Source organism: Peromyscus leucopus, chromosome 17, assembly GCF_004664715.2.
Source record: "Peromyscus leucopus breed LL Stock chromosome 17, UCI_PerLeu_2.1, whole genome shotgun sequence".
In the NCBI taxonomy this organism is placed as follows: Eukaryota; Metazoa; Chordata; class Mammalia; order Rodentia; family Cricetidae; genus Peromyscus; species Peromyscus leucopus.
Genome location: NC_051077.1, coordinates 3,321,054 through 3,334,197, shown reverse-complemented (window position 1 = coordinate 3,334,197; position 13,144 = coordinate 3,321,054). Strand labels below are relative to the sequence as shown.

The 13,144-nt window shown below is 47.0% G+C and overlaps 1 protein-coding gene across 2 annotated transcripts in view; it reads right to left on the bottom strand.

Moving 5' to 3' along the window:
• Positions 1-13,144, bottom strand: part of Tmco3 (transmembrane and coiled-coil domains 3) — a 41,842-nt gene that overhangs the window by 10,860 nt on the left and 17,838 nt on the right. The window contains exons 8-10 of one of the 2 annotated variants that reach the window (XM_028881261.2): positions 9,145-9,331; positions 3,494-3,614; positions 3,012-3,207 (exon numbers count right to left, since the gene is read on the bottom strand). In XM_028881261.2, the coding sequence (XP_028737094.1) occupies positions 3,012-3,207; positions 3,494-3,614; positions 9,145-9,331 (504 nt within the window). The remainder of the gene's footprint in view (positions 1-3,011; positions 3,208-3,493; positions 3,615-9,144; positions 9,332-13,144) is intronic. The other variant, XM_028881262.2, reaches the window with a different exon arrangement.

Below are 13,144 nucleotides of genomic sequence, written 5' to 3'. Positions count from 1 at the left end.
CTTGGATTCTGACAAGGCTATACTACAAAGCAATGGGCAAAGATTCTTTTCTACAATTCACATCCCAGGTGGACTGTAGATCTAAACGAGAAAAGTGGAGTGATGATACTTGCAGAAGACACCACAGAACATCCTCACGAACCCAGAGCATCACACATCTATACAGAATATGGCAAGTGCTAACCAGAAAGAAAACGCCTATTGGAGTATATTGAAATTAAGAACCTCCGTTTATTAAAAGTGGCCATTTAGAGCAAGCCATGGCCAGGAAGACACTGGCAAGAATGGATGTGACCCAGAGCACGATGTAACCATATGGACCGAAGTGCTGGCACATTCTACACGGGGACCTGAAGGCCCCGGGCTGGAAGAAGCCAGATGATAACAGCCACGTGGTGTCTGAACAAATTTAGATGGAAATGCCAGGAAGCAGCAGCAAGTCCACAGTGGCGGACAACAGACCAGTGCTTATGGGGAAGGGGTGAAGAGGGGAGAGTAGTGGGGTGCTCTCCCACTCGTCAGTGGTGACAGCGGCACAGCAGTGTTAGCATGCTGGGAACCACCAAATCGCACAGGAAGATGGTTAAAATGGTGACGGTTATGCTAAATAAATTTCATAGCTGCTTTTTTAATGAGACAAAAAAAAAAAAAAACTTGTCAAAAGTATTTTTTAAAGCCTACAAATGAGGGGGCTGGAGAGATGGCTCAGAGGTTAAGAGCACTGACTGCTCTTCCAGAGGTCCTGAGTTCAATTCCCAGCAACCACATGGTGGCTCACAACCATCTGTAATGAGATCTGGTGCCCTCTTCTGGCCTGCAGTCATACATGCTGTATACATAATAAATAAATAAATCTTTAAAAAAAAAAAAAAGCCTATAAATGAATAAGAAAATTACCAATCCCATAGAGAAACAACCAGACCACATTAAGGTGCGTCCCAGAGTGGATCCCAGGTGTCTTGAATCTCTTAAAAGAAGACTCCATCAGCCCCAAGGAAATGGGAATCAGAACCCATTGTGTGTGTGTGTGTGCAAGCACACGACACAGACGACAGCAGCAAGTGTGCGGAGGGTGTGGAAGAACTGGGCCCCCAGCAATCTCCATGTCACAGACGAGACTTGGGGCAAACCGGAGCAGCAGTGAAGGTAACCAGATGTGTGTTCCAAGCCCAGCCATTCCACCTCCTCAGAAATGAAATCCAGGGGCGAGAGCCTGGGGAAGAGCAAACGGCCTCTCTCACACCACCCTAGCCGGAGCGTCAGCGACAAGCACGGAACCGACGTCTGATGTGCAGAGGCCAGCACCCCCTGTCACATCTGGAGCCTGACGGCAGGCGCCCAACCAACACTGCCGAGCGAACAGAGGGAGAAGCCAGGTGCCGACCAAGAGTCACTCTGGCTGCTACATCCCTGGGGAGGGCGACACGGACCTCCACAGATAAGACAACCTTGCTGGAGGTTACTTTCAAAAACAAACTACTCTGGAATAGATAAAGCAGGGGAAATTCTTAAATAAGTAACTTTCTTGGCTTAATTACAGCCATCATGAGCAGAAGCAAATGTTGTGCTTCCCAGAGGTTATAAAATAATGCCATACGTAAAGAAAGCGTTTGCTAGTTTACTTCTTAACATTGAACCGTTAATCTCAAGACGGACAGTTTGAAGAGGAGCCCTTAGGTTCCCAGGGCAGTGTCCTGTCTAACCCAGTGGCTTGGCCGGGCTACCTGCCAGCCTTTTCCAAGCCCCAGTGCTCACTTCCTTCCTCAATTTCTGAAATGGCTATTTAATAAGTACTGTACAAACGGATTCACTCAGCCATACACAGCCTTTGAAGAACGGCTTTCACTCTGCATGGCTCCCTGAGCTTTTCGCGGACTAGCCGTTTTATGGTAGGGCAGCAGATACGCCATAGTTTCTGCATATTTATTTAGTGTGTGTATGTTGATGTGTGTACATGTGCACTTATGGAGGCCAGAGGTCAACATCAGCGGCCTCACTCAATCACACTCCCTCTCTCTCTTGTATTTTTTAAGTATTTATTTTTGGGGCTTACCTATCCAGCTAGACTGTGCAGCAAGCAAGGCCCAGGGACGCTTCTGTTCCCGCCCACAGCACCTTCGCACTCATGGATTACAGGAACTTGTCATTGCCCGGCTTTCTGAGTGGGTGCTGGGATCCACGCTCAGGGCCTCGTGCTTTCAAGGCAAACACTTTAACAACAGAACCTTCTTCCCGGCCTGATACACCACAGTTCCTTACCACTCACCTTGAAGGACAATTGCACCGGATTTGGTTATCACAATCCAGAGTGCTATGGACATCCATGAGTTGGAGTGAACACACACCTTCATTTTCCCGGGATAAATGCGGAGGCATGGCCGCTGAGCGGGACCACGGTGGATGTGTGTGGGAACGCCGCCGTTACTAGTTAGGCTGCTCAGGACGTCTCTGGGCCTTTCCCCACCCTTAGGAGAAGTCTACTTTCTAACACAAGTCTGGTTTGTCTGTTTTTATCCCCTGTATTTTTTAAAATTATATCGTTTCCCCTCCCTTTCCTCCCTCTAAACTCTCTTACACCCACCCCTCTTTCAAACACACACATGGATCTGTTTTTAAAATCCCCTTTATGGCCACAGAAGTCATACCACTAACCAGCTCATCCTCACCAGAAAGAACAAAAAGTGCTTTTAACTTGATCCGCTATTTTGAATGTGAAGCTTAAGACAGTAAATGTGCTTATGTGCCTTTTCATGAACACATACCTGTTTTTAAAAATGCAAATCCTGTCTGGAAATACAAAATAAATGCAGCACTCACACATCATATTTTCACAAAGTGCCTGGTAACGATCAGGTAAAGGCTCAGCCACGGCAGGATAAACCATGTCTGGAGTCAACACTCCTAACTTGAATGTTTTTGCCACTTCTCCAGTGAGAAGGTGGAGTCATCACAGGCTTCGGCGAGACCGGCTGCACACCGGGCCATATACACCACAGACACTGGAGGATTACCGTCAACATGAGAAAGATGAACGCGGACACTCCCAGGATGAGGATTTCCTTGTTCCCTTTGCTTTCCATGTGCAGCTTCCGGTAATACGGTCCTATGAGGTAAGTCTTTATGATGAGACATAAGAGAAAAACAGCAGCCAGCGAGAAGAGAATCTGTCCAATCAGAAAGAGTATCCGCAGTGCTTCCATGACAACGCTGGGGAGAAGAGAGAGAGATGGCATTCACCTCCAAATATATTTCTTTAAAGTCCATAAATAATCTTTTTGTTTTGTTTTGAGACAGGGTTTCCCTGTGTAGCTTTGTGCCTTTCCTGGAACTCACTTGGTAGCCCAGGCTGGCCTCGAACTCACAGAGATCCGCCTGCCTCTGCCTCCCGAGTGCTGGGGTAAAGGCGTGCGCCACCGCCGCCCGGCCTTGTGTAGCATTTTTATGAACAAGTGACTGTAAGTCAAACAAGCAAACACAGTGTACGGACACTGACCTGGACGACGTGCTGGCTCCCGCCTGTATGAGCGTGGGCATGACGGCGATGAACAGCCCCAACTGCACATCCTGCATCACCAGCATGCCAAGCAGCACCGTGCTGTAATCAATGTCGCCTGCTGGGGAGACCGCTACTCAGAACAGAGGCTCAGAGACTCAAGAGCCCCCGTCAAAACCCAGGCCCCGGGCGACCGCGGCACGTGCCTGTCAACCCGAATCCGACCTCCAGAACCCGCGGCAACGTGGAAGGGGAGCTGACGCCACAGCGTTGTCGTCTGAGCTCCATAGGCATGCCACGCACATGCTCACAGACACGCACAATAGTAAAATTAAAAGAAAAAAAAATCACGGGACTTGACCTATTTTTAAAATAATTCAAATAACCTTCATCATTTAAATAAAAACGACTTTAAAATCTCTTTGGAGCAGCAGGTGGGGCACACTTGTAGTCCTGACTATTACCAGGCTGAGGCAGAAGGACCCTTTAGCACAAGAGTTTGGGGCCATCCTGAGCAATAGAACAATGTCTATCTCGAGACCAACTTCAACAGGTTTATAACCTTTAAAATCAATGTTTGCTCTCAAAGAAATTTTTTTTATTAGTTTTGCTTGAGATGGGGTGGGCAGGTTTTACTGTGTTGCCCAGGCTGGCTCTTAGGCTCAAGTAATCCTCCTGCCTCAGTCTGTCAAGTAGCTGGAACTACACGTGTACACCATTGCCCATAAAACATTTTATAAAGAAAATCACCAAAATAGTTTATTTCTATTGCTAGTAACATAATTATAGCAAAATGCCATAATCAAAAGACACCGTGGCAGCGGTGGTGGCGCACGCCTTTAATCCCAGCACTCGGGAGTGAGTTCAAAGCCAGTTTGGTCTACAAAGTGAGTTCCAGGACAGGCTCCAAAGCTACACAGAGAAACCCTGTCTTGAAAAAACAAACAAACAAACAAACAAAAGACCAAACTGTGGCAAACAAGATGGCGTGCTTGGAAAATGGAGATACGAGCTGCCTTTACCCCCAAACAAGCCAGTCTCAGCCCTCCTGGTGACAGGCTCCACATTCTGCATACCACCAGAGCAAACCCCACTCCCTTCCCCTCCCCTGGCATGTGCTCCCACGGAAGGAGACTCCTCCTACACACACAGTAAAGCAGAACTGCGGATTGCATTTCCACCCTGGCGGTCACCTTGTGTTCCTACAGGCCATTGTAAAACCCTGTGTGTGCAATGGAGAAAAGCAGAGCGCCACGTGACGTGCAGTGGCGTCTGCTGCCGCCAGCTTCCAAGCGGTTGCTGGTGTCCATGCCCTCCCCTCTCTGAAGAACCATCACCCACCACACTCGGGTTTTATCATTCAGATGTCTCTTTAGGGGGCAAGTGTAAAAGGTCACGTCTCCAGACTTTACACTGTATCAACAGACATGTTCTGCATCTCCGTTTCTCCTCTACTCCTGAGATTAGCTCACACCGGTTTAGTAGTATGCCGATGATTATGCCACCGGCGGCATTATCTGTTCTATTACTGAACACTTGCATTATTAGTCATTTTTTTTTGTTATTGGAAGTAATTACAAGGCCTTTTAAAGGCATATAACTAGAAAGAGAATTTTCTGTTTTGAAATCATTCTCCAAAGGGGTTAGTCCCACTGAGAGCGCAGGAGCTCCTGAGAGCCGACATTCGGTCAATGCTAGTTCATGTCAACCGAGGCTGAAGCAGGAAGACTGAGCCTGCAGGCAGCCTGGGCTACATTCTGAAATGCCGTCTCAAAACAAAACAAGATCGGAACAGCATCTCCTCCTCCGCTCAGAAGTAGAAAGTGAAATGGCGTCACAGGGGTACCGGCTTGTCCCTCCAGGGTGCTCACAAGAAGCAGAATCTTCGTCACCGTTCACTCGGGCATCTTCTCCCCCAGGTATGTTTGGCTGATCTTCCCGTGGGTAATTATTCACATGGACTTAAAGAAGTTCCTGCTGTGAGCCCGATGACGGTTTACATTGTGGTCAAGTTGACAGGACCTAGAACCGCCGAGAGACAAGGTGCTGGGACCCTCGTGAGGAAACTACTTGGATTAGGTTAGCCTCTGGGCATGCCTGTGAAGGATTTTCTTCTTTAGGTGGAGGCAGGAAGGACCCCAGATGTGGGCGGAGCCGTTTCTCTGGTTGGGTCCTACACTGAACAGGGCAGAGGGGACTGAGCAACAGCACCTGCACCTCTTTCCTCACCGCAGACACCGTGCAGCCAGCCACGTCACGCGGCTGACGCCTGGACTCCCCCGAAACTGTGAGCCAAGGGAATCCCTGCCCTGCCTCAGGTGCTTTCGTCAGGGTTACTTTTACCATGGCAACAGGGAGGGTAACTAAAACCCAGTACTTTATGGAGTGAGTAAAAGTCTCCCCCTGGCCTATGCTCATTTGTTTAGTTATTTGGTTATTTTTTTGAGACAGGGTTTCTCTGTGTAACAGTCCTAGCTGTCCTGGAACTCACATAGATCTGCTTGCCTCTCCCTTCCAAGTGCTGGGATTAAAGGTGTGTGCCACCATACCCAGCCTATGTTTATTTTTTTAAAGCCTTTAAAAAAAAAAGCCCTAAGGTTACTGTGCTCACAGCTATCAGTGTTTTCTTTGGGGACTGGACACTAAGGTCACGGGATAACCCTCTTTCCTTCAGTAGTTCTCAAGCTCTGCTCCTCCTGCGCTGCTGTTGACCCATGTGGAGCTCACAGAGGTCAGGGAGGGCTCTGGCTTCTCTCTTTCCATCAGGGCAGCTGTTCTCACCAGTTCCTCCCAGTTCCTCCCGGTCCTTACAGCACCTGGGTCACCTGTTCAGTCCCACACATGCTTGTGGCAAGGCTCCACTACCTTGTCACAGCCACAGAAAGTCCTGTTATCTGGAGGACTCTTCACTCAATATATTTTTTTAATTTATTTATGTTTCTGTGAGTGAGTGGTTTGCCTGTGTGTATGTATTTGCACCATGTACACACAGTGCCCTGGGAAGCCAGAAGAGATCACTGGACCTCCTGGAATCGAAGCTAAAGAGAAGGTTGTGAGCTGCTGTGCAGGTGCTGAGAACCAGATCCCAGTCCTCTGCTAGAACAGCAAACGCTCTTATCCACCGATCCATCTCTCAGCCTTTCCTCACTCAAATCCTCGAGGGCCGGCCCTGGCCTCTTGGCCTCTAGTGAATCTGAAGTTCCTTTTGCCAACTCCCATGAAAACACTGGCAGGTTTCTTTATTAGAACAGCTGTGAGCTTATAAATTCAAGGAGAAATAACATCTTATAGATCAGGCCTTTTTACCCATGAACACCGACAAATTCCCTGACTAACTCTTGAGTAATACTGCAGTATGATTTTACCCTCTCAAGGGTAACAACACACACCTTTTGAGAGACTTATCCCCAAACCTCTTGTATATTTTATTACTGCTATACATTAAAACTTTAAAAAAGAAGACGAGATCTTTAGCCAGGCTGGCCCGCATGGCTGAAAAGGACCTTGAACTTCTGATACCCCTGCCTCTCTCTCCTAAGTGTAGGGATTACAGGCTCAGTCCACTCAGCCTGGTTCAGGCCGCAACGGGGATTGAACCCAGGTCCTCATACGTGCTAGGCCAGCACTCTCCCAATTGAGCTACACTCCCAGATCCCAGACATTGACTCCTCCTCTCCAATTACGTCTCCTGACAGTGCGGGTGCACCACCTTCCTAACACATTAAATTATAAACATCTTGCCAGATTCTACATCCCTCAGAATATCAGCCTCCCGGACACACATACTAACAGTGGCATGTCCTTTGACCTTGTCTACAGTTCTGGTGTGACCTCTGTGACCTTTAAAATGAAACGAAAACAACTCCTTTCCAAGCAGTCCCCAGTGGTCCAGCCTGTAAATCCCCTGCTCCTGCTGTCTCCCTGGCACGCTCCCCACCCCTCTGGACCCTCTGCTCTTGCTATCCTATAGTGTGGGATACAAGGATGTTGGAAAACCCTCGCCAGTCCCACCCCTGGTTGCATTTCTGCATCCATGGGCTGATTTCCCAGGCAGCGGCAGGGTCTCCACCTCCTGACGTGACCTCATGGTACAGAGAAGGCATGTGCTATTTCTTCAAGCCACTTGTCTTTTCCGTTGAGTGCTGAGATCCGCTTGGACTGGAAATGCTGCTTCTGTATTCTGACATGAGGAGGGCAAACTTCTCATTTTTCCCATTTGGTGTTAGAACTGTGCATTAAATCTAAGCCTCGAGTCTTTCCCCGGGTCTGGAAAACCACCAGCCACTTTCCACAGCTTCTCCTACACACATGTCCAGCTTCCCATCTCGTCTACACACATCTAAATGTTTCTTGTCCCTTCTAAGCTTTTCGTACCTGATCCAATTCCACAGACGTGGCGTCTTCGTTTATGTTCAGTCGTTCGATCGTGCCTGCTGGGGTCTAGTGGGCATCCTTGTGAAGGAGGGACTCACAGACAGAGGCTGACAGCCATCTTTTCTAGAAGCAGATTTCTTCATGTGCAGGCCATCAGTCAGAGGCCACCTCACACTCCATCGCTCACCCCACTTTCCCAGCCTGTGCCCCCCAGTCCTCCATCACAGGGATAGCGGTCTCTCTGCTAGATCAGCACAGATGTGGCCACCGAGGTGGTGACAGCAAGGTGACTCGCCAAGGAAGGGTCACACCCGTGTCCCATGAGTCCCACAGGCCTGGGAGAGCTGGCAGTTTTCCCTTTCCAGTGAGAGGCCCCTTCCCCCAGGCCATACTGGGAGTGTACTGGGACAGCTCCAAGGGGACTCCAGAGCTCCGGCCCCAGTTCAGGAGGTGGGGGAGCGGCTGGACACACTGCCCCCACACAGCTCTCGGTGCCCGGCACAACAGTCTCAGTCTCATCAGAGGAGGTAGCCATGTCTTCTTGGTTTTCTTTTTACATTTTCCCTTCTATTCCAGACGTGTTCGAGGCATCCACGTGACGATCCCACGACACTTTGGCCTTACGTTTTACTTTCACGAAGCAAACACCGACTGCCCCGTGAACAAGCACATATGAAAATGTTAATGCTGCCAAAGACGCAGGCAGAGCTTGATGGTAAGGCCACTTGTGACGGCCCCGTGCTGCTCTGGTCTCACCACACCAAGCAGTGACTCAGAGACGACAATAGTTCACACACAGAGAACAAACCAAGCCACGGACAAGGGCTGGTAGTTCTGTCGATGCGAAAGCGCTCTGGTTTACAGAAAAACTCCCCACCAATTGTGTTAGCTCCTAGTACTGCCATAACTAAAGGAACCAGCAGTAACACGGGCCCTGCAACAAGCTGCCACCCCCACAGCCTCCATACGTGGTGCTGTAGAGACTTCTGCTCTCGCTCTGACTTCCTTCCAGCTCTCTGACGATGCTAACTAAGCATGTGAGCACACAATGGGTGTTCCTTTAACCCAGCAGAGGAGCGGAAGCATGGAGAAACTGAACCCAGCGGTAGGCTGGTCCCCTGAAGTGCTGAACATGTACCAGAGTAGCTATCAACAGCTGGACAGTCCTAGGAAGGAGGATTTGCAATGTCTTCTCACAGGCCTCCAGTCACGAGTCTGCAGGTGAGCTGCCCATGAGCATGAACTGCACACATACTTAGAACATGCTGATTACCTACCTTCTTTATCACCCCGGGCACTGCCCACTAGGAACCTGGACACCAGGGGTGTGCTTGATAAGGACAAGCAGGTGGAAATGAAGACACTCTGAGTGGGTCTGATCCGCAGAAGGTGTCCCCACCACAAGCCGAAGGCAATCATCAGTAATGTCATGTAACAAGGTCCTTGTAAAGATATCCTCCACACCTGAAAAGAACAGACAGATTCATACACATTCCAGGGACAGCAGCCCGTCTCCGAACGAGAGCCACAGAGCGGAGAACTGATATTTCAGGAAGGGACTCAGAGCCTATACACCCAAACATAATAAACACACCCCCCAGGCCAAAACACATTCAGACACAGACACTATGTACGGTCGTCTCACAGTATCCCTGGAGATTGGTCATAGCCCCCACACCACACCAATACCAGACACTGAAATCCTCCCGTGATTTTTATTTTTATTGTATTTATTTATCCTTATGTGCATGGGCATTCTGTCTTCACGTTTGTCAGTACACATATTCGTGCCCAGAGGAGCATGTCAGGCCCCTTGGGAATGGAGTTACAGACAGTTGTGAGCTGACATGTGGGTGCTGAGAATTGAACCTGGGTCCTCTGGAAGAGCAGCCAGTGGTCTTAACCACTGAGCCATCTCTCCAGCTCAAATCTTCCTATTTAGAATGTATAATATTTATGCCTTCCTGTAGCCTTTAAATCATCTCTAGATGACTTATAAGAATAAATACAATATAAATGCTATGCAAATGCTTATATAGTATGAATTAGGGAATTAAGGACAAAAATAAATCTATTATATATTCAGTATAGAAATATTTGTTTCTACATATGTTCATTTTGCAGTTGGCTGAATCCATGGATGCAGAACCCAAAATATGGAAGACTGACCATGGGTCATTTATACACACGACTTCTCTGTCCCCCTCCAGTGTGTGCAGAGACATTTTTTGTTTTGTTTGTTTGTTTTTTGAGACAGGGTTTTTCTGTGTATCCTTGGCTGTCCTGGAACTCACTCTGTAGACCAGGCTGGCCTTGAAGCCAGACAGAGATCTACCTGCCTCTGCCTCATGTGGAGCCGTAAGGCGGAGATCAACAGAGGCTTTATACAGAGCTAGCCTCCAATGGCTTTTCCATCCCTACTCTACGCCTAGGGTAACAATGCCATTCTTCCAGAACTGGGAAGGTGGGGGAGATGCTCCTAAGCTGGTCCTGAGATTCCCGACTGTAGCTGAGTGAACACTCACTGGCCTCCCATTATGCACAGCCGGGCTGATCAGGAATAAAAGTCTCTGAGACTTCCAAACAAGCCCACATACAGATCATGTGATCACCATAGAGGTCAATGACAGATGACTGGGTCCAACAGTTGCTTAGTCTCCTTTGCTATGTAGCTCAGACAGACTCACGAGTAGGGGTGGGCTGTTGTAGAATATGATTTTAAGGCGTGTTACTTTTGTTTATGTTGCATTTGTTTAACTCTGTGAAGCTGGGTTACTGTGCCTGTCTAAAACACCTGATGGTCTAATAAAGAGCTGAGCAGCCAATAGCAAGGCAGGAGAAAGGATAGGCGGGGCTGGCGGGCACAGAAAGAATTCATAGAAGGAGAAATCTGAAAGAAGATCAAGTAACAAGACAGGAAGGAGGAGGCCTTCAGGGTCCAGCCACCCAGCCACCCAGCCACCCAGCCACCCAGCCACCCAGCCACCCAGTCAGACACAGATTAAGAAGGAAAGAAAAGGTATACAGGAGTTGAGAAAGATAAAAGCCCTGAGGCCAAAGATAGATGGGATAATTTACGTTAAGAAAAGCTGGCAAAAAAACAAACCAAGCTAAGGTCAGGCATTTATAATTAAGAATAAGCCTCTGTGTGTGATTTATTTGGGAGCTGAGTGGCAGGTCCCCTAAAGAGACAAAGTGTAAGAAAGCAACTAACAACATTTTGGTACCCAATGTAGAGTCCAAATTTCCACGCAGGACTTAAGAAAGCTTAAAAAAAGAGGATACGGCTCCTTTACGAGTTTCCACCTCCTGCGGGTGAGCCCTTTAGCAGCCAGTATATTGAGTAGGAACAAAAAACTAAGTAAAACACTGCCACAGCATAAGCATTGGCATTTTAGAGCTCTAGGAAGGTTGAATGCAGTTCTCAGCATGAACTTCATGAGCTTTCAGCTTTGCTTTCCCTACCTGAGAAGTGGGCGGAGCCAGCTGCCAATACTTTGGGCAGAGGTCCCACTGCTTAGCAGTTAAAAGTTTGTTCATGAAGTCAAAAAGGCTAAAAGAAGCCGGGCGGTGGTGGCGCACGCCTTTAATCCCAGCACTCGGGAGGCAGAGCCAGGCGGATCTCTGTGAGTTCGAGGCCAGCCTGGGCTACCAAGTGAGCTCCAGGAAAGGCGCAAAGCTACGCAGAGAAACCCTGTCTCGAAAAACCAAAAAAAAAAAAAAAAAAAAAAAAAAAAAAAAAAAAAAAAAAAAAGGCTAAAAGATACGCAATAAAGAGGTCCAGACAGAAAAAAAAAACAAAACAACAACAAAAAAAAAAACAGGTTACAGTGTGTTTAACAAGGTGCGTAGGCTTAAGATAAGGAAAAGGGTAGAGTCATAGAAAAAAAAGAATATTTTAAAAATAAAGCCTTTAAAGAGAGAGGTAAAGTAATATAAAAAAGAATAAGCCATGCAGAGATGGGAAACACACAGGGAGTCTGGATCCTGCATGCTGTTGTGGTTGATTTCTAATTTTTTGACTGTTGAGAAGCAAAAGACAGCTGCTAGGACACATGGGGTTGTGAGCTGGACTGATAAATTGAACCAATCTAGATACTTTAGGAATGCCTTAACTTTAAAAAAGAAGTCAAAAGCCGGGCGGCGGTGGCACACACTTTTAATCCCAGAACTCAGGAGGCAGAGCCAGGTGGATCTCTGTGAGTCTGAGGCCAGCCTGGTCTACACAGTGAGATCTGTCAAATGGAAATAAAAAAATGCTTTGGATTTTTGTTCCCACAGGAGATGAGAGGCTGTGGATTCCTTCAGGGTTAATATGGGTCAGGTTTGATCAGGGGAGACCTCTTGAATCTTGACAGGTGATACCTATCAGTAAAGGTTACTGCTAGTCTTCCCAGGACTTGGTCATTATCTCAAATTTTCTCTGTGGTACCCTAAAGATGCTTCACCCACAGACAGCAGGAAGCAGTATGGAGAAAACTACGCCCACATTCCCAAGAGTTGGGAGTGTGGGTGGTCTTTGGTTATTTGGTGGGTTATGGATGTTTGTTATCATTTAGGGGAATATAGAATATTGATACAAATTTAAAATTATTTTTGTTATGCTGTATATGTGTTTCTACTCTTGTTTAAAGGATTTTTGTATATTGATACAAATTTAAGGTTATTTTTTGTAACAGTATATTGTATGTATGTTTCCATTTTTGTTTGAGGTATTGTGCCTATGCAGTCCATTTGGTAACGTAGGGTGAAGTTCTAGTTTTTTTTTTTTGTTTTTTTTTTTGTTTTTTTTTTTTTTTTAAGATTTATTTATTTATTATGTATACAGTGTTCTGCCTGCATGCATCCCTGCAGCCCAGAAGAGGGCACCAGATCTCATTACAGATGGTTGTGAGCCACCATGTGGTTGCTGGGAATTGAACTCAGGACCTTTGGTAGAGCAGCCAGTGCTCTTAACCTCTGAGCCATCTCTCCAGCCCCAAGTTCTAGTTTTTGAAAGCTATTATTATAAAGTATATAGGATAATCAGGAACATAGGTTAGTAGTTAGTCATTGATAAAAATCAAAATTGTATATGTTAGGTAAGTTTTCCAGATCATATAAGGATATATTTTAGATAGATAAATGGTTTTCAAACATTTCAAAGACCTACAGAATATGGCATTTAAAATGTTTTGTTAACCTAAGGTTTTTCATGACAATGAGACACATCTGCTCCTGGCAGCATCAATTTACTTCAGAGATGATAGACATCGAAGAAACTCCTTATAGAGTTTG